This window comes from Taudactylus pleione, unplaced genomic scaffold, assembly GCF_031769625.1.
Source record: "Taudactylus pleione unplaced genomic scaffold, aTauple2 ptg000333l, whole genome shotgun sequence".
In the NCBI taxonomy this organism is placed as follows: domain Eukaryota; kingdom Metazoa; phylum Chordata; class Amphibia; order Anura; family Myobatrachidae; genus Taudactylus; species Taudactylus pleione.
In genome coordinates this window covers 2,348,986-2,374,703 of record NW_028284734.1, presented here as the reverse complement: position 1 = coordinate 2,374,703, position 25,718 = coordinate 2,348,986, and the positions used below count along the sequence as shown (strand labels likewise).

General features: G+C 44.4%; 1 protein-coding gene across 1 annotated transcript in view; it reads left to right on the top strand.

The window, feature by feature from the left end:
• Positions 1-25,718, top strand: part of ANKDD1B (ankyrin repeat and death domain containing 1B) — an 89,763-nt gene that overhangs the window by 41,104 nt on the left and 22,941 nt on the right. The window contains exons 5-9 of the mRNA XM_088443690.1: positions 5,515-5,619; positions 13,846-13,944; positions 16,376-16,474; positions 19,319-19,417; positions 23,317-23,415. Coding sequence (XP_088299816.1) covers positions 5,515-5,619; positions 13,846-13,944; positions 16,376-16,474; positions 19,319-19,417; positions 23,317-23,415 — 501 coding nt within the window. The remainder of the gene's footprint in view (positions 1-5,514; positions 5,620-13,845; positions 13,945-16,375; positions 16,475-19,318; positions 19,418-23,316; positions 23,416-25,718) is intronic.

Genomic DNA, 25,718 nt, shown 5'->3' with positions numbered 1-25,718 from the left:
GAAAATCAGATACTCTTTTTGTGTTATATGGTTATCACAAACAAGGGTGTCCAGCTAACAGACAGACTCTGGCTAGATGGTTATGTACGTATGACTCAGGTATACATACAGGCTGATCTCCCTGTTCCAAACATGGTGATAGCACATTCTACTCAGTCTGTAGGGCCATCTTGGGCATTTAGTCGTGGAGCCTCTGCTGAGTATTTGTGCAAGGCAGCCACGTGGTCTTCTGTTCACACTTTCTCAGGTTTTACGCTTTTGATACTTTTGCCTCTCAGGATGCTTCCTGTGGACGACAAGTTCTCCTTTCTGCTCAGGAGCGTCCCCACCCTTAGGGTTACTGCTTTATGACATCCACATGGTATCCCTGTGGACCCCTATGGAACCTGAAGAAGAAAATTAGAGTTATGATAGACTTAACATCTTATCATCTTGTATGAGAGTGTTTCTGATGTACAATGTTCTTCCTTCTCCTCTTTCCTTCTCCTGCCTTGGGCTTGCTTACAAAACTGAATGCCTGTGGCCAGGGGTGAGGTTTATGGGGAGGGGGACCAGGGGCATCCTGGGAGCTGAAAGCTTTAACTGTTTGGTGCCTGGATCACTCCAACCACGTTATCCACATGGTATCCCTGTGGACCCTATGGACCTTGAAGAAAAAGAGTTATCAATGGTAAGTCTACCATAACTCTAATTTTTAGTGTAGAAGGAAACCCATGGAAACACAGAGAGAACATGCAAACTCAACACCTAATATGAATATGGTCAGGAAATTTACCTCAATACTGTGAGGCAGAAATGCTAGGCACCGTGCTGCCCATTTAATATATTATATATTAAATTCATATTCTACATTAATATCATGTGTGTTATAAGTCAATGACTGGTAAAAGATCAAGGCTGGCACTGTGCTCAGTGGTGCACAGGGGGGGGGGGGAGTTCTGAATACAGAGAAACATTCCCCCACCCTGATGTGATGATTTTTTCTAATGAAGTCTCCATCACTAGGATTTGCTGTAGGATGTTCTACCGATGTATTGGGTGGCAGAGGCAGATAGGCTCATTGTACATACAGGAGATATCTTTAACTGATATCTTCAGTTAAATCCCCCTATATTTAAATCAGACAATTCTCAGCATACCATAAATAGGAACTATCAACCTCAGACACCATAGTCAAACACTTACAGTAACACATAGAGCTATTTGCTTCTGCATATAACGCCTTGTATTATGGCTGGACATGCACAATGCATAGATCTACTTAGACGCAATGGCTTAAAAAAAGGTTCCCCACCCCTGGTTTAAACAAACAATCCAACTAGCTTCATATAGTTAGGATTACAAGACTTGAAATACAGAAGCATTTAGCTCTATTTGTAAAGAGTCTGACTGCGGGATATGAGGTTGTGTGTGTCAGAAGCAGGAAAAATTAGCAAGTGGAAGGATTTGAGTGACTTTGATAAGGGCCAGATTGTGATGGCTAGATGACTGGTCAAAGCATGTCCAAAACGACAGGTCTTGTTGGATGTTCCCACTAAACAGTGGTTAGTAGTATCTACCAAAAGTGGTCCAAGGAAGGACAACGGGTGAATTGGCAACTGGGTCTTGGGTGTTATTGCTGCACATGGGGAGCAAAGGCTAGCCCGTCTGGTCCGATCCCACAAAAGAGCTACTGTAGCACAAATTGCTGAAAAAGTTAATACTGTGTATAGGACTTCATAACTGCAAACCGGTCAGAGTGCCCATGCTAATCCTTGTCCACCACCGAAAGCACCTTCAATGAGCACATGATCAGACCTGGACCATGGAGCAATTGAAGAAGGTGGCCTGGTCTGATGAATCATATTTTCTTTTACACTATGTGGACGCTCAGGTGCATGAAGCATTATTTACCTGGGCAAGAGATGGCACCAGGATGCACTAAGGAATGAAGGCAAACCGGCAGAGGCAGTGTGATGCTCTGAGCAGTGTTCTGCTGGGAAACCTTGGATCCTGTCGTTCATGTGGATGTTATGCTGGGTACACACTGAACGATGTGTACCCAGCACAATGTCGCCCATGGCAGGTCCCAGCAGGGGTGCTGGCATGGACAAGTGCATACACACTTCCAGATGTGGGCAGTGAAGGAACGACAGTGGGGGCCATGCTGCATTTGGCAATATGGCCCTTGCTGATGATAGCCCCCATCAGACCTGTATGCACATCCGACAGGCGATGACGCTGACGATGCACAGGAGCGTGCATCGGCAGCGACATAGCAGGTACGCACTGCCCGATGTGGATGATATGCCATATCGTCTAGTGTGTACCCGGCTTTACTTTGACACGTAACACCTACCTAAACATTGTTGCAACAAAGTGCACCCCTTCATGGCAACAGTATTCCATGTTTCAGCAGGATAAAGCGGCCTGCCACACTGTAAAAGTTGTTCAGGAATGGTTTCAGGAACATGAAAAAGAGTTCAAGGTGTTGACTTGGCCTCCAAATTCCCCAGATCACAAACCGATTGAGCATTTATGGGATGTGCTGAAAAGACCAATCCGAGCCATGGATCCAGCCTCACAATTTACAGCATTTGCCGCTAACATTTTGGTGCCAGATACCACAGGACACCTTCTGAGTCTTGTGGAGTCCATGCCTCAATGGGCCAGCAGCACGAGAGGGACCTTCACAATATTAAACAGGGGGTTTTAATGTGATGGCTGATCGGTGTATAGATATATTCTATATATATGTGTGTAAAAGCACATATACGGAACAATATACAATTTAACGACTTAGGGCCTGATTCAGCAGTGCACAGCTGATCGCAGATTCCCGATGTTTGGGAATCTACACGTGCGAAGGACCCGTTCTGCGCATGTGCATACCCTTGCATGTGCGCAGAACCCATATAGAAGTACACTCCTTCTTGATGTTCAAAAAGATACACATATTCAGAGCATGCACGCCCATCTTTTATCTGCTTCAATACACTATACCACAGGGGGTAAGACCACCCTGGGTCCCTTAAATAAAGAAGCTAAGTGCATGTGGTGCTCATGCACTGTACATTCACACATTTTACATTGTCCTTTACGGACAGTGAGGAGTGGTCAGTCCTCTGTGCCTGAGACCACCTGCAGATATAATTGACTCCCAGGTGCTGGCACATCCAGAGGGAGGGATGGTTCCCTCCAAAACTTACTTCAGGATACTGCTAGGGGACCTTAACAGCTCCTATACCCGAAGTCTGAGCACCATGAACAGACAGGCAAGATCCCCAGGCAGAGGAGTCCTAGCTGCCAAAGGGAAGCTCTTTGGAGCAGGATGCAGTCAATATCCCGACCACGGGGATTCAGGTGCTCAGAATGCCGGTGCTGGAATCCTGACACCTGTTAGATTCCCGACCGCCAGAGTCCTGAAGGCAGGTAGCAGGGTAGGGAGGAGGGTTAGGGTTAGGATTAGGCACCAAGGGGGAGGGTTAGGTTTAGGGTGCGGGGAGAGGGAGGTTAGGGTCAGGCACCGGGGAGGGAGGGTTAGGGTAGGGAGTGGGGGAGGGTTAGAATACTCACTGACAAGTGTCGGTATTCTAACCCTATCTGGATGCTGGCATCCGGGATTCTGAGCGCCGGCATCCTGTACCCATCCCCTTTGGAGCTACCAGAAAGCAATCAGCTAGCTGTGTTGGTCAGGTCTCCCTGCTCCTTATAATGCCACTTCCAGGCATGAGACTGCAGAGGAACCCAGCAGCCCCCAGGGAAAACAGGTAAGTGCAATTTCACTTAAAATGTATATTTAAAGTAAACCTTCTTACATTAAATATATGTACAGATATGTACACACTTTCTGCCTGTACATAGCATCAGGCTTTACCCACAGGCATTACAGCTTGGGATCTTCTATCCCTGGCTCCTCTTTTAAATGACATTATACATTATAAACATACTTTTTATTTAAACCTTTGTATGTATATGTGTTTATGTTTTGATATACTGTACCCAGCACTGGGCGGAGGAGCAGGGAGCTAAGCTCACAGTCCTAACAGTGGGGCACTCAGCCCTGTAGCCTTGGACTATGTCTTGGCTGCAACGGCGGTATATTTACACTCCCCTGGTGGAGCGCCTGATGTCGCATCCACTGGACTCAGTCTGGGCTGTGGATGCTCCTTACTGTCCCCTGTCATGCGGTTAATCTGCCTTGTAGTGCTGGGGTGCAGGGAGCTAAGCTCCTGGTCACCAATGGTTGTCTCATATGCCTGCAGCCTGGGACTGCGGCACTTTGCATACAGTCCCTCGGTGCAGCACTTGCTTTGCAACAGCTGCTGGAGGGGATCTGGGGTTGTGGCACATAACATAATTTAAAAATACACTTTTTAATATAGACCGCGCCTGGTACAAGTAATACTTTTAATAAATGGTGCCGCAGCACATGGGTTAATCCCTTCAGTGTCGGAGCTGCCATCCTAGCCACATGGGGGACCTGGCTTGGGACTGTGGGCCTGATTCAGCAAGGATCGCAATTGCGATCGCGGGTGCGCTTATGCATGCAGTCTTACAGTGATGATATGCTAATCCATTGCGATCGCTATGCTGTCGAAGCACAACATAAAGATGTCCACCTTACCTTACACACATCCGTAATGTTTAGCAAGACTGCAAAACCATCAGTAACATTGAGTACAATCGGAACCTCACTCACACGTATTTATTTATTTATTAACAGTTTCATATATAGCGCAGCATATTCCGTTGTGCTTAATAGAACAAAACTGGGTAATAACAGATATATATATAGGTAGGAAGGCCCTGTTCGCAAGCTTACAATCTATAGGGAAATAGGCATTGATACACAAGAATAGGTGCTATATATTGCAATTTGGTCCAGCCAGAATGCAGAATTTCTTGGTGGGCTGCATGATCCAGTCACACAGGATGTTGGCCAAATTTTAGGAGGATGTGAAAGAAAGTCAATGTGTGAGGTTATGTGTGGACTGTGAAAGGGGATGTAGTTAGATATGGAAACTCAAACGCACTGGCACCTGCGTTTCGTCGACCACCCCCTTCACCTCCCAATAACGGCACTTCTTGTCAATCGCTCTGCGATGGGTCTGCGTATTCACTGCGATCGCAGTCTCAATCGCAATGGCTGTTTCACGCACTGCGATGCATATGCATGCACAGAACACAACAGTCGGCCGATTGCGTGCGTAACCGCAGTGGCTATCCTTGCTGAATCAGGACCTGTGACCCGACTACAGTCATCAGTAGTTTTTTTTTTTCTTACAAATCTTAAGATAAAAAAATAAACGGCAGAAAAAAAATAATATTTAAAATATCATGTTAATACAGTTTCTTATAGAAAAATGTCTGACCCAGAGGATTCAACAGTAAATGAACCGAGCACAGAGGAGCTTACTGTGACACTATACAGCTTATATAGGCTTCACCCACAATCATTATGGTTCACTGTCATCATACGAGCTAGTTGTAATATTATAATGACATAGAAATAAACATGCTTGTGTTTTGCAGGATGGAATGAATGTCCTCCATTTTGCTGCCCAGAATGATAAGAATGAGATCGTGGATTATCTGCTGAGAGAAATGCAACTGAGAGACTTAAACATCAAAGATGCGGTACATTCCCTTCTCGTTGTACAGTGTGTTACTGCTACCCATGTGTGTGCTCAGCAGATATAAATATTGCATTGATTACTGATATATTGTATGAATGGGTTGGGTATAATTTGTCTACAGTCATCATGTCGGCTTGAGGATGTTGACATGGTCACAATGCTGTTGCTAACCATTCTCAACATTCATCATGTTGACAGTGATGAATTGTTGACATGTTAGAATGTCAACATATCGTCCCTGGTGGCCCAGCAGTGACTTACCTGCTCCAGGCTGCGTCTTCCGTGTCCCAGCGGTCATGTGACTGTGACTTCCAGGTGAGACCTCGAATTCTCCGCCATTTAGGTGAATATTTCCCCTCTATCCCTATACCCTATCTCCAGGGCCGGCTCTTGGGGTGTTCAACCAGTGCGGTCAAACAGGGGGGCCACCCCATAGATGGCGCACCCCTCCCCAACATCCCGATTTCAGCCACTTCGGTTCTCGGGTGGTCAAATCGGGAGGTAGCGGCACAGTTGTACGGCGGTGCCGGACCCTGGAGTAGCTGAATGGATGCTGCGCGTATGTGCGCGCCATCCATTCAGTGCCAGGAGAGGGCTGGGGGAAGCCCAGCTAGTGACGGAGGGTTGGGCTCTCCCCCAGCCTGATGTTATATGAAGGCGTGCCATGCGGGTACGCCTCCAAATAATGTCACTTAGGGGGCGTGGACTATGGTAGTTTATCCACACCCCCTTTTCCGTCTGCGAGCAGCTTTGCCACGCACGACTATAGGGAGCAATCACCAGAGCCGGCACAGGGTGCTTTGACCCCTGGAGCCGGCCCTGCCTATCTCTAACCCTAACCTCCCCCCGCAGTCTAACCCTAATCTCTCCATACAGGCTAAATATAACCGTCCTGCCGCAGCCTAACCCTAACCTCCCCCCACCCAGCAGCCTAACCCTAACCTCCCCCCACCCAGCAGCCTAACCTTAACCTCTCCGTACAGCCTAACTCTAACCCTCCCGCCGCAGCCTTACCCTAACGTCCCCCCACCCCGCAGCCTGACCCTAAACTTGTGTACAGCCTTACTCTAACCCTCCTTCTGCAGCCCAACCCTAACCTTCCCCCACCCAGCAGCCTAACACTAACCTCCCCGTACAGCCTTACTCTAACCCTTCTGCTGCAGCCTAACCCTAACCTCCCCCCACTGAGCATCCTAACCCTAACCTCCCCATATAGCCTTACTCTAACCCTCCTTCCGCAGCCTAACTCTAACCTCCCCCCACCCAGCAGCCTAACACTAACCTCCCCGTACAGCCTTACTCTAACCCTTCCACCACAGCCTAACCCTAATGTCAACATTTCACCTGTTTACATTCCTAGAATGTCAACACATTGCCTATTGACATTTTGACAATGTTGACATAACTGTCAACATTGTGATGTCAACATTATGTTATATTAACATTTTATGACCGTCAACCTTCTGAATGTTGGCATATTGATGTCGACATTCGAGCCACTAGTTCATATTCAATGCATCATATCCCTGTGTTGTTGAATTTGGGCAAAGAAATACAGCAATGATCACTTTGATAGCATCAGCACTGTAAGATTTTCTCAATGATCTAGAAGCAGGCCATTTGCAGCGCAGTTTAATATGTGCAGGGTTTGGAATATAATAAAAGGCCTCCATTCTTGTAAACATAAAACAATGTTTTTTTATTGAGATTTAGAAATACACATAAAAAAATCTTCATTGATTCTGTGAAGGCGTGTCCATTCACTCTCTGCCGTAGCTGACGGATGTAATGACCAAGTTACTACTTGTGGTTTGTACTCCAGATAACCGTGTGACAGTAGTAAATGCAGACGGAATTAATTTCATCTGAAGGTGGTAGTGACCGTGGATGCTGTATTTTGGCTTTTATATTTAAGGCGCCACAAATTTCCCAGCACTGTACATAGCAAAAATACAAAACAAGATACACCAAGTAACAGTATAAACAATATACATTATAACAAATGGGAGAATAAAACTGAAACTTAATGAATAGAAATAGTACAAACACAACCACATAGTTTTAAATGTGGAAATATTACTGACAGTTAACAAATGTGGGCATAATGCCAACATATAATAAATAATACTGACCCAAACCAGCTGACTGAGTTTGCGGACATGGGGAGAGGGAAGAAACTTTCAGAGGGAGGGCCTGCTCACAAAAGCTACATTCTAAAAGGGAAAGAGAGGGAGTAACAGTGACGTGCGGTGAGGTAAATGGCTGGGGAGGCAATGGCTTGTATCAGAGCCAGATTTATAGATACATATATGAATCCGAGGGTGCATGTGGGCATTATACAAAGGTGCAGCAGTATGTAGTGCTGGAAATTTGGAGTGTTTTGATGAGGGATGTGTGGAAAAGGCAGACAGGGGAGGCAGTGCCTCACCTGCCATACACTTTTTACTCCAGAGTTTTGACTATAATAATGATTAGAATAAAAGAAGATATTTATAATACTTTATTTACATTTTTCTTATAATTTTTATAGTAAAAACTGTGGAGTATACCTAAGTATGACAGGAAAGGCTCTGCCTCACCTCACTGCACCTCACTGGGGAGTAGGGGATATATTGGGTAGATACAAGGGTGAGCAAAGTGGGAGGTAAGACTATAGTAGGCAGAGATCTGGTACACAAGGGTGAATAAGAAGTTTTTGAGGTTGCACTTGAAGCAATGGACTTTAGGGGAGAGCCTGATATAATGAGGGCGATCAGTCCATAGTTAGGGGGAAGCACGGGAGAAGTCATGGAAGCGGGAGTGAGAGGTGCTGATAAGTGGGGAGGTAAGGCAGTGATCGGAGAAAAATTAGGTTGGAGATGTAGGAGAGTGAGAGAGCTTTGAAGGTTAGGGGGAGAAGTTTAAACAGAATCCTGTAGGGAATAGGGAGCCAGTAGAAGGATTGGCAGAGAGAGGAAGCAGAGACACAGCAACGTGACTGAAAGCTTAGTTTAGCTGCAGCATTAAAGAGAGATTGGAGAGAAGAGAAGCAGTTGAGGGGAAGACCAGTGAGCAGTAAGTTGCAGTAGTCGAGAGATAATGAGCAAATGGACATGTGTTTTGGTGGCATAGAGGGAGAGGACATTTTCTGGAGATGGAGCAGATTAGGAGTGTTTAGGTGACTGAATCGAAAGAGTAAATGAGAGCTCTGAATCAAGGTTAATGCCAGGCATCGGACTTGATAAACAGAGAAGATGGTGGGGTTGTCAACAGTGAGGGCAAGATGGGGAGGGGTAGAGAAACAAGAAGGAAGAAGACAATGAGCTCAGTCTTGGACATATATATAGTAGACAGTTTGAAATGTGTGTGAGGAGGGGATAGGTCAGAGGAGTACAAATAGAGTTGGGTGTCATCAGCTTAAAGATGGTATTGAAGACAGAAAAAGCTCATGAGTTCAGCGAATGATAACATGTATAGTGAAAAGAGTTATGGGCCTAGGACTGTCTGACTCCTACTGGGAGCAGAAGTGCAGGGGAAAGAGGTGGGGATAGTGACAGGGAAGGAATGGTTAGAGAGATAGGTAGAGAATCAAGAAAGGACCGTATGGTAGAGACCAAGTGAGTGAAGGGAGCAGAGAAGAAGTGGATGGTCAACTGTGTCAAATTCTGTGGAGAGGTCAAAAATGAGGACCATCATATTTTCACCATCGATGTGATCCCACTGATAATAAAACATGATTCTCAATGGTGAATGCTGGCATAGCTATGCACATGCGAGGGTGCAATCTGTGCATGTGCATAAACTAACCATCAATGGCTCATCATTGATGGTTAATTGCTGATGGTGAAAAACAGATTTCCATTGATGGTCATCACTACTTTTGAACCAATGTGCATGTGTGTGTCGCTGAAAGCGTTTGTTCACAGAGACTATCTTCCGCTCACACATACTCAGATGGGAAAACTGCACCTGCCATAGGGCTGGTGCAAGTTTTCAATGGTGCGACCGATGTTTGCATCTTACGTGCATTCTTATGCATGGATGTACACCAGAGAGGGGCTTTGTAGATGCAACAGCGTAAAGCCGCTGATGTGACTGCAGCAAAAGATAATAAAGCGGCTGCTTCTGCTTGTGGCTCAGAAACAGGCCCTCAGTGTCTAACTGTGGTGGTGCCTCCGGAGCTCCAAGCACTGACCTCCACTGGATCCTGAAGCTTTAATCAACCTCCTTACAGCACTGCTGTATACCCTAGTCCACGTTCCAGGGCTGACAGGATCTCTGCTCTGGCTTCCTTCTCATCTATCCTAAATACAATCCTAATGTTTCTTCAACTGTGTCTGCTGCGCTCTCTCAGCTCCTCTTCAGTGCAGCTCTTCTGGAAAGCCTCTTCAATGTAAAAGCCTGTCTCTGTGAATTTTAGGCGTCACATGGTAAAGAGCCTCTGTGGGAAACGCAGGATTTCTAAAGAGTGGTTTCCAAATGCTTGAGTTTAAATCAAGTGTGGCCAGTCCATGAAGAGGGCATAATACGCACTTAACCAGCTATAATATACGTCATACGAAGGTATGAAATATTTCTGACATATACAGGACCAGTAATCACAGTAAGCCATTATATGCGGAAGTAGCACCATCCTGTCTGAGCTGAATGTTTTCATTTCAGATGTGGGCTCCACTCCAGATCATTTGAGTAAGTTCGGGAATCTGGGGGTCTGCCCTGGACATATTGTTATCTACTGGATAGTGTATTATTATACAGTATTAATAATTGACCCTATAGATGGTCTATATCAGTGCACCCCTAACAGTGCATGTTTTCCAGGTCTCCTAGTTGGTGCACAAGTATATTCATTACTGGCTGACAATTTGAAAAGATCACCAGGTGGTGCTAATTATTTCATTTGTGGCACTGAGGGGATCTTAAAAATATGCAACTTTAGTACTATATGCTATTTCTATTGTGGTCATCATAGTGTGGGCTAGGTAAGAGGGTTTCCAGGCAACCAGAAACCCCTCCTGCGTTGCCTGTGACCCTGGTTTTCCTTTTTAAACGACTGCCTCTTTTAAAAATTGGGCAGACTGGTTGTAAACTTGCCAATGCCTTCAGCACACAGGTTATTACATTTATCGCATGGTCTCTGCCTAATCCTCCTGGATCCCGTCTGCTTCGCAAACTGATTTTTATCCTTCACCTGGATGTCTGATCCTGTTTGGGCCCCTGGTAACTTGCTAATTGACTTACTGCATTGTACTCCGTCCCTTTCTCAGGTTCCCTCTAGAACGCCAGATCTGTTAGTAATATACTAGAACCTATACACAAACTTTTATCTCTAAATCATTTCACCTTCTGCCTCCCTTACAGAAACCTGCCTTTCTCCCTCTGACACCACCTTAACTGCTGCTCTCTCCTATGGGGGGCTCTCCTTCGCCCACCCTACCAGGCCTGCTGACCATTCAGATGGTGGTGTGGGCTTCCTTCTTATTACCTCCAAATGCATCTTCCATGTCATGCCACCTGAACCCTCCTTCTCATTCTCCTCTTTTGAGGACCATTTTATCTGTCTTTTCTTCCCACCCCACATTTGTTTTGCAGCAATCTACCTCCCTCCTGGTCCCCCTGCCAACTTTCTTAATAACTCTGCGGCCTGGCTCCCCGTCTTTCTTAGTTGTACTGATCATTACTTCATTTAGGGAATATATATTTGGTAGTCTATAGTCCGTAATCTTTTTTCTTTTTTTGGTTGCTTTGATTTTAAAACATTACATAAAAAATATTGGTGCCAAATTTTGTTTTTTCAGACCATTCTGCAGCACTGGTCACAGTTTATCCTAATTATTTTCTATAAAGTCTGTATCCTATGAAACCTGTTCTACACTACCCAGCAGCTCGTTCTCAATGTTAGCACTTTTCTAGGTCACTTGTTAAGTCTAATGCACATATTTGGCTACACAGAAGAGTACTTTGAAGGTATTATTTACACATAAGCACTTGATGTTTGCTCACATTATAATGTGCCTGAGCTGTGATTACGGCAGTGAATGGCTGTTACAATATGAAGCATTGTTGGGACCTGTGCCTTCAGCACAAACTGACACATTTTTTGAATGTTTCATGTAACAGAAACAGAATTTTCGTTCCTGGGGGAGCATTCAGAAAAGTGTCAGTGTATACAAGTCCTGTGTTTACTAGGGGAAGCAATTCAAATGTTCAGGGTATGAACACAAGACCCATATGGACTTTGGTGAAGACTGATGACTTATCAATAAAATCTTTCCAATTTGTATATACAATGACACAAGTTCAAAGGGTTGTAGAACTTACCCTGGTACATGCCTAGAACGTCGTCATCATCATCATCATCAGTGAGCATGTGAAAAAGATGCCTCTGAAAACATTTATACATCCCGCATCTCTGTCAGCACACTCTCTATAAGCAAAGCCTATGTAAGAGCATCCTGTTACAGCACAGTTCCGTCTACTCATTCGCAAGCGTAGATGAGACTGAAATGCATACGACTGTTTCTGACTAATGACAGCATTGTTTTAAAGTTGTATATCCTAGTTGCCCAACCCCCATAGTCAGTGCCCAGAGCTGGATTAAGGGGAGGAAGCAGGGGGCACATGCCCCAGACCCACCTCCTTTAGGGGACCACGCACACAAGGGGGATCTAAATGAGTCCCATATTAGCCAATTGCACACCCCTCCCTACTCACCATTGGCTGCACAGACTAGTATGGTGAGTAGAGGGGGGTGGTCACCAGTCACTCATCGCTCACAGTGCACAACTTCTCCCCTCCCAGCCCAGTTTGCACACATCGAAGGCTCAATGTGCGTGTGATGGCGAGGCCACGTAGAGTACAGTGGGTAGAGAAGGGGGCGGGCAGCACAGTAACGAGGAGAGATGTGAGTGAAGAATATTTTACAAAAGTGAATTTGTCCATCACTGGGTACTCGGAGAGTCTGAGGTTAGCTCAGATCTAGATGTTATACAGTAGTTATCAGTATACTGTATATGGGGTACATGTATCAATCGGTGATAACCTGGTTTTTTTGGCGTTTTTGCTGGAAAAGGTTTTATTATTTAGTTATTTATTTACAGTTTTTATATAGTGCGACATATTCATTTGCACTTTACAATTAGAATCATTAATAGAACAAAACTGGGTAATAATAGACAGACTATATATAGAGGTAGGAAGGCCCTGCTCACAAACTTAGAATCTATACTATCTCTTCTCTAAAATGATTTCTCCAGCTGCGCCTTCGACTTGTGTAAGTAACGCTGCCACCATAGCTGCCTGGCAATGGTGACAAGATGTTTTGTGACACTTACTAATCTACAAAGAGCTAAGCTTTTCCCCTAAACCACAAGTTTTCATTCTGGTCCCATAGTACATGCACAGAGACATCTGGACAAGGCGGCGGGTCTGGTCATTGTGTATGTACTGTGGGCTCAGAATGAGAACTTGTGGTTTTGCCGATGTGCAGCTTGTTCGCTGGGAGCAGTACTGTATCACAGCAACACTAGGCTGATGCTATACAGCCAGCACAGGGGTCACAGGAGGCGTGAGTTATCATAACATCTCTCCGGCAACTCTCTCTTTAATATATCTCAGTGCTAAGACATCCAGCAGTAAGCAGTAATGCAGCATGTCTCTAATGCAGTGATAAGGGCAGGGCCGCAACTGGGGGGGGGGCTGGAGGTGCACGTGCACTGGGTGCCCCGCAGCACCTGCCTCCAGTGTCCTCCAGCCCGGCGCCACAGGGAGGCTCCAAACAGGACGCCCGCTGAGATTTTATTACCAGTGGGCACCCGGCTTCTTCCCTGCAGCGCCGCGGTAGCCAGAGGCTGTAGTTCTCTCCTTAACTCCAGCTTCCGGCTCTCCTCACTGGCACTATGGGAGAAACGTCATGACGTCTCTCCCATAATTCCGAGGAGCAGCAGGGCGGACGGCGGAGCAGGGTTTAAGGTAAGTAATGTTTGAAAAAATCGTTCACTTTCTGAGTCAAACGATAATCGTTCATGCGCGTTCACGTTTGTAGTTTGTAGTTCGGTCAGACTTAGTTTACATATTCATGCATTAAAGACCAATGGCAGTTTTACTATAATATGAAGATTCTTATTGCCTTTATCAGGATTGGGTGAATTAGTGCACAACACTGACTCCTATTTTAACTTATATCTAAAAATTTTGATTAGTATTTTTATTTATTTTTTCATTATTTCTCTGTCCTGTGTTTTTACAGAAAGGCAAAGAACCATTTCATCATGCTGCTGAGAATGGGCATATTAATATGATCAACAATCTGCTTTCCCTGGCATTGTTCTCATCAGAGGAAGACAAGGTACAGTTAGCTTCAGGACACCTGCCTCTCCTTGTCATGGAGACAGGTCAGTGTGTACAGCCAGGTGACTGCGGCTCGGTTGAAACATTCTTTGAAATGAAATTTCTAAGCGAGTTGCACAGTGCATCATGCAGTTAGTGTTTGCTTCAAACTTCTATCAAAAAGCATTCTTACTATATTTTTGTACAAACATACAGATTTTAAGTTAAAATTGAGGACGGTTGCTGTGGTAAAGAGACATAGGGCCTGATTCAGAGCCACTCGTAAGTGGCAGCTCGTTCGCTCCGAGCGATGTTTGCCCAACTGCGCATGCGTACGGATCGTTATACGCATGCGCGAACCAGTCAGTGCGGTCGAAATTTATGTGCTCGCAAAATAGCGAATGCCTGCTAATTTGAGTGACAGGATGAGGCGTATGTGGGTGGTAACAGGGGAAGGTGCTTGAAAACGGGGAGTGGAGATCCGATCGCAGGCGTGCTTAAAGGTCAAAACGGGCGTTTTATGGGTGCGCATATTTAAAACAGCAGCGTCATTGACCACGTCACTGGGTTATTTTATAGCCAGAACTGCTCGCAAAATTGTGGTAGCAAAAACCAACCACAAGAATAGCGAGCAGCTCATACCCTGGTCGATGTACTCGATTAATCTAATAAATAGCGGACATGACGTAGGATGCGAGCGGACAGGGGGCGTAGTTTCCCAAAAAACGACCGCAAGTTTTGTTCGCTCGTTCAGATCTAGAGGCGTGAACAGACCGCAAACAGCGAACGGTTCATTGGAATAGCCACCCCTATTTTCTGGACGAGCGATCGCAAATAGCGACCGGCTCTGAATCAGGCCCATATATACTATTCTACTTATGTGTGCTGATATTAATGCTATCAGTTTCTAATTTGTTACAAGTATTAAGACAATATGCTCATTCTATGGTAATGCTTATAAGGAGATGGATAAGTTATTATTTACACTTTTAAAATAAGTCTGATCGCAATGCTACGTTTTCAGTGTTTGTTGAATACAGTTGTCTCCAGGATTGGACTGGCCCACAGGGGTACAGGGGAATCCCCCGGTGGGCCCCACTGTCTGAGGGCCCACCCCCTCCTCTAGGGATCAGGTCCATGACTGTTGACTTGAACTATGCATTATATATACTATTTGTGCATTTTACTGCACAGTACTATGGTGTATTTTATACAATGCATTTCTACTATTAATCTGGTACATTATCATGCATGCACTAGCAGTATTTACTAGATATATGTTTTTAAGGGGCCCACTCCATGCACTCTCTAATGGTTAGCCACACCCCCTCTGGAGGCTAGCCACACCCCTAAGTATGGGCCTCTATCATTGCATTCCCCCGGTGGGCCCTTCATGCCCCAGTCCGACACTGGCTGTGTCCAAATACACCTAACCGCAAATAGCTCCAAATAGCCCGGTCACTGGATGTACTGTATCCCGCTACATCATTTTGTAGCGAATTTGCACCTTATTCACATAATTAATGCAATAAAAGTATAATGCATCGGTACCCTGGACACTGGTGCTGGTATTGTATGCAGCTACTGTGTGCAACTCAGACACTAACTTGAGTACAAGGCAAACACTGAAGTCTGTTACGATTGAGACGTGCATGCATTGCACTGCACAGCTTTATTCTGCATTTGTGGCTTTATACCGACTTCATTGCACCAAAAAGCTCATCCTAATCACCAGGAACACTATACACGACTTTGAATGCAGCTGCGATCTGACAAAGGCACAAAATTCAGAAAATTGTAAGAAAGTCTGGGAAATGCTACCGGAGGTCTTGTGCCATATGGCGCATGGATAGGTGTATGAGGACGCATCTGTATTCTATTGCTTTGTTGGTCTCTAGAGCACTGGTTCCCAAACTCGGTTCTTAAGGCACTCTAACAGTCCAGGTTATAAGGATATCCATGCTTAAGCAAAGGTGACTTATTAGTACCTCAGTCAGTTTGATTAAACAAGCTATGCACAAGCATGGATATAATTAAAACCTGTACTATTAGGGTGCTTTGAGGATTGCGTTTGGGAAACACTGCTCTAGAGGGTATACAATGTGTTAGGTAGGTGCTGTTGGACTCTGTAACTAGCTTGTAGTCATTTGATGGTTCTCCAGTGCACTGAGAGCCAGATTAAAGGCAGGGCAGAGGGGGCCGATGCCCCAGGCCCCCCTTTTTCTCGTGGGGTTCATGGATTTAGGACATCCTAGACCTAGGATGCATGCTGGGTGATTTGCATCACCCATATACTCCACACTCCACTGTTTAATCATACGTAGGACTCTAAAGTTGCTTTATACAGAAGGGGGTGGGGATGTTACAGAGACATAGCCACACCCCCTCCAGATATGTTACATAGGCACTATAGGGTTCACATTTCACTTTTTTATTAAAACCTCTTTCAGGATGCCAATACAGCTCTCCACTTGGCTGCCACTAATGGTCACGATGCAGTGGTGAGGGTCTTGTTGATGGATTGGAAAGAAAAGGACAGCCCAAATAAGGTATAAGGCAATCATGAATAGCTACAAATAGAATGCAGCTCATAATGCTTAATGAGAGCATAACAAAAAACTTAAAATGTTTTTAAACTCAACTAAGTATGCCAATTGTAATGCCCATCATGCTTTCCCTGGACCCTTAGTGGCAGGATGCTGTGTTAGGCAGCTCAGAAGCAGGAGAATATGTGATAAACATGCTGGATTTTTCTGCAGAATTGCTCTTTGTGACCTGATGGATTTATACATCAGGGCAACCTCAGTAGTACAGCAGACATGACGTGCTTTGTAGTTTAAGCTTTTTGACCTGTTTTAAAACCACTTTGGACAAAGTTCTAACCCTGTGGGATGAATAGCTACAAATAGAATGCAGCTCATAATGCTTAATGAGAGCATAACAAAAAACTTAAAATGTTTTTAAACTCAACTAAGTATGCCAATTGTAATGCCCATCATGCTTTCCCTGGACCCTTAGTGGCAGGATGCTGTGTTAGGCAGCTCAGAAGCAGGAGAATATGTGATAAACATGCTGGATTTTTCTGCAGAATTGCTCTTTGTGACCTGATGGATTTATACATCAGGGCAACCTCAGTAGTACAGCAGACATGACGTGCTTTGTAGTTTAAGCTTTTTGACCTGTTTTAAAACCACTTTGGACAAAGTTCTAACCCTGTGGGATGTAATATGACTTGTTTGAAATTAATGGGGGAGAATACACACAAGCCTACATTATTTTTTAGGAGATCTGCAGTGGGAAATCAATATGAGACTGAACAGAGCATTCTGCCACTGCACATGTGGAAGTATCATTCTTGGGTTTGATTCCTTTAAAGGGTAAATGTGGCAGGAGTTATATAACTCCTAGTTTATAATTCGCTTTTATGTTTCAGTAGTGTATAACTAGCCTTAATGTTTTATATCCATATTTGAGCTGATATTTTTTTTGCCACATGTGATATCGTTGATAATATCAGTATATAGATTTTAGTCTAAATGACTAACATGCTTGCTATTAACATATCATCAGAGTAAGAGCCCTTCGTGATTTTAGAATGTGCTTTAAATTAAGTATGAATCCCAACCTTTCATAGATAGAATGCATTACACCTTTTATATAGCGCTAAGGCCTTTATGAAATAGGCAAACTGACCATCACCACTAGAATGAATTACCAAAATTGTAATTAAAGATTTCATTTTCTTGCATTTTATGGATATTACTCATTGTTGCACTGTAGACACAGCAAAATCATTGCAATAAATACTTAGGTACATGCAGAGCTTCCAATCCCCCACTTACACATCACAGGGATCCTTACATAATACCACTGCCTCCGCATAAGGGCGTAAATACCATTGATGCAGTGTGTGCAGCTGCTATGGGTCCTACATCTGATGGGGACCCATCTTCCTTGTCTATCCCATGTTGTGAGTTTTTTTGCCATGGGACGGTACATGGTGCTATCGGGCCTAGAAATTGCTAGCTATGCCTCTGGGTCTGCTCATTCACCACAAATTCTAACTTCAGCATCTGGCAGAGCAGCACCAACTGCCCTCAAGTCACTGCTACTGGAGGGGTGGTACTCGTACTACAAGAATGCAGCAAATGCATCTCGTAGGCAGTGATACCTAATGACACTTAGAGACATGAGATGCTGCGCACATAAGTGGTAGCTGACTTTTGCTCGCACCTCCACAGGATGAGAGAGACACATACCACAAAGCCACCGGTCCAGCGCAAGCTCGAGGGTAATTGAATCGGCCAAGAACATTTTTTCTTACTCATATTTTCCCAGAAGATTTATGGTAGTCTTAAATATAAAGCCATATTCAGAAAACAAGGGTTTTCTTTGGAGGGTGGGGTTCTTATCCTCAAATCCAACTTCCATATAGTCACCAACAGTAGCAGATTTTAACTAGGGGCTGCAGGTCTGCAGCACCCTCAGTAAAATCTGCCACCTTAGTGAGACAGTCTGCACTGGCTACACTCTGTGACTTGCAGTGGCTTCCCATTGGAAGCGCTACATGCCAATCACACACAGAACAGGCAGTCCCCTTGGACCGCCAGTCTGGGCTGCGATTAGCAGAGGACATGTTTCCAGTGGGAAGCCACTTCTCTGGCTGACGGGCAGCCCTACCTGGCTTCTAGGGGCTGCAAACAATGCAGTCCCTAGAAGCAAGTGTTATGCGGATGCGCGTTCCCACCACCGCATCTGCTTGTCCCGGGCACCTGCCAGATCCATTGCGGGACCCGTCCAGCCGGCCAGGACTACTGTCCACTCCTCCTGCAGTGCATGCAGCGATAGCCCCACTCATCCAAGAGAGTGGAAGCCGCTGCTCGTCACCAACCAAATTAATGCTAGAGTTATAGAAGTTTATTTACTAAGTTGCATACTAGATTAAATATTTTTTTGTTCTTAACCATGTTTTTCTGACTTCAAGAGTTGGTGAATGTATTTGAAGTTGTTCTGTGAAATTCATACTGTTCAATATCTTTCAAAGTCTTTGCTTCAGTGAGATCTGTGGATCCTCTTGTCAAGTAATATGTGTTTTATTCCTTGTGTACTAGATGATCCTGCTTTTATGTTTCTACGAGAGTAAAAAAAAAACAGATAAAGAACATCTCAGTAAAAACGCAACTGTGTTATACTGGCGGAGTGTGCCTGAGGGATTTACATCTTTTCAAAGTAGTTGATGATCTTTTTTCCCTATCAGATTTTAGCACAACCCCCCCCCCCCCCAAATAATTATATTGTGAATATGTCTTGTACAGTAAGTCTTCCATGATTGTGATCTGAGAACACAGACTGCAGCCACCTCTAATACTGTATCTCCATAAACTGCTCACTAGGATGGGGCCACACCATTTTACCTGGCAGTGGAGGGAGGACATGAATCTTGTGCAGATCAGTTGTTCCAGGATGGAAGCGATATCAACACAACCACCAATGTAAGTATTTTATTTTGTAATTCAACTAGCAGCACATTATAGTGCTAGTGCAAAACCAAACCAAAAACTCCCACATTCTATACGATAAGAGAAGTAAGAGCTAGTAATTGTACATCAACCACCTGAAATACACAGGGCCTAATATATGAAGAGTATTGTTGTTACTACATGTGTCTAGTTGTTCTGCAATGTACTATGGAGGCGCATGGCCAATCTCTGTTCTATGGATTTGACTCTAGAAACTATAAGTGCTCCTAGGTTTGTAGGGAAACTCATTGGGTGACTTTGTATCCACTGCATTTATGGTATAACACTTTTTTTATTTTTCTCCTACAATAACACTTGTTTAAGACTAATGTATGGCTTACATTGATCCAGAGTCGCAACTAGATGTGTGTGACCACTGCTGCTGCACAGAATGCAGGGCTCCATGGGTGGCACCATCTCTGCCCCTTGGCCCTCGCTTCTGGCCAGTAGGGTGCCTAGAATAGCACCTTGCAGCCAGTAACGCTGCCTATAGCGTTCTATGGATGCTACTGGCAGGCGCCATGCTATGTATACAACTGCATGGAACATCTTCTAGACACTCCGTGCACTGCTGCACATCCGGGTGCTGGCTGAGCCCACACCCTATGTGCGACGCCATGTGCAAAGGGGACGTGGCCAACACAGGGCACATTAAAGCCTTGTTACGGGACTTCATTGATTACCAGAGCGAGGAGACATGCATCTCACCTTTGTTACATACAGTGCAGTAACAGCCCTGTGCGCTGGCTCCTCCTCCTGAGCGCATGACATCATGCACGAAGCATCCTCATAGAAACATAGAATTTGGCGGCAGATAAGAGGCAGTGGCACATTTAATCTGCTCCTTTTTTTAACATTATGGTAATCTCAAACCCTAGTTGATCCTTAGACATAAGGATATCCTTACAAAGAATTATCCCAAGCATGATTAAATTGCTCTGCTGCATTAGCTTCTACCACCCCTGATAGGAGGCATTTCCGCTTATCCACTACCCTTTCCGTGAGGTAATTTTTCCTCAGTTTTCCACTGAACCTTCTTCCCTCCAGTTCAGTGCATGTCTGCAAGGTGTGAGTCCAGAGCGTCCAGGCACCGTGCTAGCCAGGTGCAAGGACCATTTTTGCACTGCTCCACAGAACTAGATGCACCACAGAACTAGGTGCTCCTACACTGCACTGAGCAGTGAGCGCCCTCACTCCACCATACTCCTTCCAGGTGCCTAAGCAAACCTAGAAATCTAGGCTCACCTTTGCTATTGGCACCTCCATAGTGTATTTGCCACTTCACCTCAGTGACTTCATACACTGTGCTCACAGTATGCATAGTTGCATTGCTATGGATACCTGCTATGGGCCTAATTCTGAGTCTAACTGTGACCAATCTCACCGTTATCAACAGACAGAAAAACCGTCTTACACATGCAGATGCACGGATAATCAGCACAGACGGGCATATACTCGCCGTAGCATAAGGTAGCAAACAGGCTGCTGCGGTCATATGGAAATGCATCTGACTCAGCATATGTCTACATTTTAAATTAGGAAATTTGTGGCAGGTGTGTTTCATATATTAAAAACTAGCTGAAATGCCCGGAGTTGCCCACATTAAAATGTTCACGTTATTAAGTTTTATTATGTGATGTCGTCCAAATCCATCCAGTGGAAGGCCCAGAACAGGCTCCCTGGGTCAAAGTTCTTCCTGGCGCACTCCATAGTTAGGTCCCACTGGGACCCCAACCACTCCATTAGGCATCCCAGATCAATTGCCACCCCTCTGTGAAGTTTTCATCCAAATCCATCCACTGGAAGGCTCAGAACGGGCTCCATGGGTCAAAATTCTGCCCAGGGTACAAAAACCGGAGGTCCGGCTGTGGCATCAGTCCCCCGTTAGAAAGGGTCCAGGGCTGGTTTTAAATATACGGGGTACCTCACGTCAAATTTTTTCTCCGTATATTTAAAACCAGCTCTGACCCTGCCCCCTGTTGCTGGTTCGTAATTTACTGTGGAACCCTACACATTTTGTTCCCTGTAAATTAAGAACCAGGACAGGCTGGCAAGCCCAGGGCTGGTTAGTCTTTTTTTTTGGGGGGGGGACCTCACGTAATTTTTTTTCTTATTATCCCTATTTTCAACATTTACAGAAAGAAACATACACAAATCACAATGATTTGTATATATTTCTGACCATCTCGCAGCTCACCCGAGCTTGTCATCCCGACTCTTGGTAAATTTGAGAGATGTATGTTTTAGGTGAAAAGTACTTCCGATTTGGCCCGATGGTGATAAGAAATCTCTCTCTAACTCACCCGACTTTGCCTTAGTAAATTTGCAAGCAGGGAAAAAATCAATAAATCACCCGAGATGGTCATATCGACCTATCTCGAATCTTAGTAAATTTACCCCTTATTGTCTGGTGATTCCTGTGATCACCAGTCAAAAACCCATTACACTACAGAAATCAAGAAGAGCTATATATAATCAAACTAAGATTAATCTCCCCCACATACATACAGATGCAAAAAAAAAATGCAGGTGCACACTCTAAGCACCAATAATCAAAACATTTGATAGGTCACAAGTCAGGGCTACAGCATAGCCAACCAACAGGACTTACGCTTGGGGGATCAGAACTACAAAACACTGAACATGTGCGGAATCTTGGTGTTGTCCTGGATAGTGGCTTGACACTTAAACATCAGGTATCAGCCACAATCAAATCCTCATTCTTTCATCTGAGGAACATTGGCAGAATCAGGCACTTAATTCCCTCAGAAGATCTGCCTAAAGTCATACATGCATTTATATCATCACGCCTAGACTACTGCAACGCCCTCTGCCTTGGACTCCCAGCTAAAGAATTGCACCGCTTGCAGATGGTACAAAATGCAGCTGCCAGGTTATTAACCAACCAGCCCTGTTTCAGCCACATAACACCCACTCTCTAGTCCCTGCACTGGCTGCCTGTCAGATGGCGAATTGTTTTCAAGATTAGCTTACTAACTTACAAAGCCTTACATGACCATGGCCCAAGGTACCTAAAGCAGCTTCTGATTCCTTACCGTCCCACTCGATTACTGCGATCCGTTGACGAAGGACTATTAACAGTACCTAGAATCTCCCGGAATTCGTTTGTGGGTCGAGCTTTCAAGTTTGGGGCTCCAACCTTATGGAACTAACTTCCCCGCACAGTTCGAGAGGCCACCAGTCTAGAATGCTTCAAAAATGGGCTCCAGACTCACCTCTTCACCCAAGCATCTCACTAATGTCCATTGTTTAAGCTTATTTTGTATTTTGTACTGTAAAGGCAAATGTAAAGCACTTTGAGTCCTTTAGGAGAAAAGCGCTATATAAATAAAATAATAATAATAATTATTATTATTATTATTTATAATAAACTGTATTTGTATATATAATGTACACTTGAAGGTGAGACTCCTTCTCCTGGACTAGCACTCCTCCCACCTGCCCCAGGCGTTTTAATTAGTATAGGCCCTTGCATAGCAGTCTACACATCGGAATTTACACTATTATAGGTAAGTTCTGTAAGAATGTATATAATGTGCCAGTATTAGGGTTGTTAGGGACCCACCTGATGAGGTTCACCTTGACGTGGTATGTAGACATACAGTTTTGGCCAAACATGTACTAAGACCGTATTTAAACTCGATATTAACTGTTAGCGTTTATTAAAAATATTTTGATTATCAGTATTCTTAGTGCTTAAAGTGTGCACCTGCATTTTCTTTTCTTTTTTCTATTTTACAATAGCCCAGTTTTGTAGGCTACCTTTAACTTGTGGTTTGTATGTTCTTACTGTCAGTTATGTAATTTCATGTTTCCTTTAAACTATAAATTCTGTCATATTTAACTTTCAGGAAGGATACACTGCATTACATATAGCAGCAGAGAAGGGTCACTTATCCCTGGTCAAATTCCTCATTAGGAACCACATTGACTTGACACCAAAATCCAATGTAAGTAAATAGTTGCTCTAGCGATTACATTGCAAATTCCCCATTATGCAATATATCTTATTGATTTTCATTTAAAATTGGTCTGATGACTTTATATTAGTGACTAACACAATGAGATTGGCTCTTGCACTCTTTGCTCTACACGGGTTACCTCTAATTATTAATTGCTAATCACAGGTGTTGAGGTTGTTATCAAAGGAATATATATTTGTTTATCCATTGCTCATATTATATACTTTATGTTTTAAATGAGTAAATAGCATTTACTTATATAATTAGTATTAACCAGCACTGGGCTGAAAAGCCAGTGATCTTCCCTGCATTACTGATGGCGGTGGATGCAGGTGTAATGGCTTAAATAAATGGTTAATATTGTACCAGCGTGCCTGCCCTGCAGAACTGACGCGGCTGGCCAGCCACCGGAGCCTTAGTAGACTCCGGGCACTAGAGTGTGCCCGGTGTCTAAAGCGCTTACACTGAACACCGGAAAAATGGCCGCGGCGGCCATTTTCCGGTGTTCTGAGCAGCACTAACACCCGACGCGTCACCACGGACAGGTTAGTTTAAACCAATATGGGTGCAGGGTGTGCGGTGCAGGGCCCCCCACACACACTGCACCCATTATAGATACGCCACTGCAACTAGTGTATTCAGGTGCTGCACACATCCCTTTCTGATGGCCCTGAGTAATCTCACTGCATAGGAGTTTGTGCAGTGTGAGAAGCTTGCGCTTTGAATAAGGTCTGCAACATTATTGCACGCAATAAGATACTGTAATGTAAGCTGTTAGTGGACACAGTATGTCAGCCTTTAATCTAGAGTTACAGAAATGCCCACATACCAGGGGCTGATTGGCAACTTTCAGGCTGGGGGGCACACAAAAGCACGTGGCCCCGATTGTCTACAGGGGGGGGGGGGGGGAGAGTGAAGTAAAACGGACGTTTACCTTGGCAGAAGATGGTTATCCTCTGTGCCAGGCCTTTCCCACAAGGGTCAGCGCCACTCCTCAGCTCGCCATGCGCCGGATCCTCTCTTGCCTCTCAGTGCTGGCTTGATTCCGCCGGCTACTTGAATTCTCGATGGACTTAACCTAAGCAGCACTGGGGATGCAATTAGCTCCTTTGTATATGAATATAATATATATACAGTCATAAATATTGGGACATTGACAGAATTTTCATATTTTGGCCTCTATTCACCACCACAATGGCTTTGAAAGAAACAAACAAGATGTGCTTTAACTGCAGACTTTCAGATTTAATTTGAGGGTAATTACATCCAAATCAGGTGAACGGTGTAGGAATTACAACGGTTTCTATATGTGTCTCCCACTTTCTTTTTTACTGGCAGTATGCCTATATTCTGTGTGCCACTGCCGGTGTATCTGCTTGCTAAACACTGTAATGTAGCATTTCACATGCAGACACACCCGCACTTGCTCAAACAATTTAGGCATTATAGGTATTATTTATAGACCACCTGACAGACTGATAGAACAATCACCTAGCCAAAATAGTCACTCTAATTAGGAGTGATGTTCTCACCCCCGCGAGTAAGTGTGGCTGTATGTCGCACTTACAATACCTCCGGCTCACATATTTCTGTTCAGAACCCCATAGGACTGTAAGCAAAAATGTGCGGGTCTGGGTGAGATTGAGCCGTGAGGGGGAAGGGCGATTTGCAATGATGGTGTTTCTTTGACGTTGCAACGCCAATTTGCCCACTCTGTTCTTAATTGGTTTGGCCCTCAAGAATAAAAATTAAATGTTATGCAGACAGATTTATAGTTGAAAGGAGGACAGGCTCTAGTTTAAAGTCTTAACCTCAAAAAGTGTGCGGCTGTGCTCATTTCCACTTATTATGCTAGGAAAAAAGGTGAGCTCATGAAGGACAGAAACCTCCCGTGGAGCAGGAGCCCTTCATGGGACACAAGAAAAAAGAAGGGTTTTGCTGCCCATGGAATATTAGCTGACTACATCTACCACAAAGTGCTGATTATGTAATCACAAATAATATCTTCAGTATGTGTATAGCGTGACATTAAGGAAATGAAATGAGATGACTTGAGGAGATAATTTGCAATTAAAATGAAGATAATCATACTACATGCTGTGTTTTACTAGGGTCAATGCGGCATAGCTAATGGAGCTGGGATATGGTTAAAAGGTGGTGTCAGGAGATTGAGGTCCCAATAAACAGTGTTACTTTTTAGCCAATAATCCCGTGTGGTGTTTCTCAATGAAACATTCAAAGGGCTTAAACCCACTACTTGTAGACTACAGTAATTACCCATCGTTAGCAGA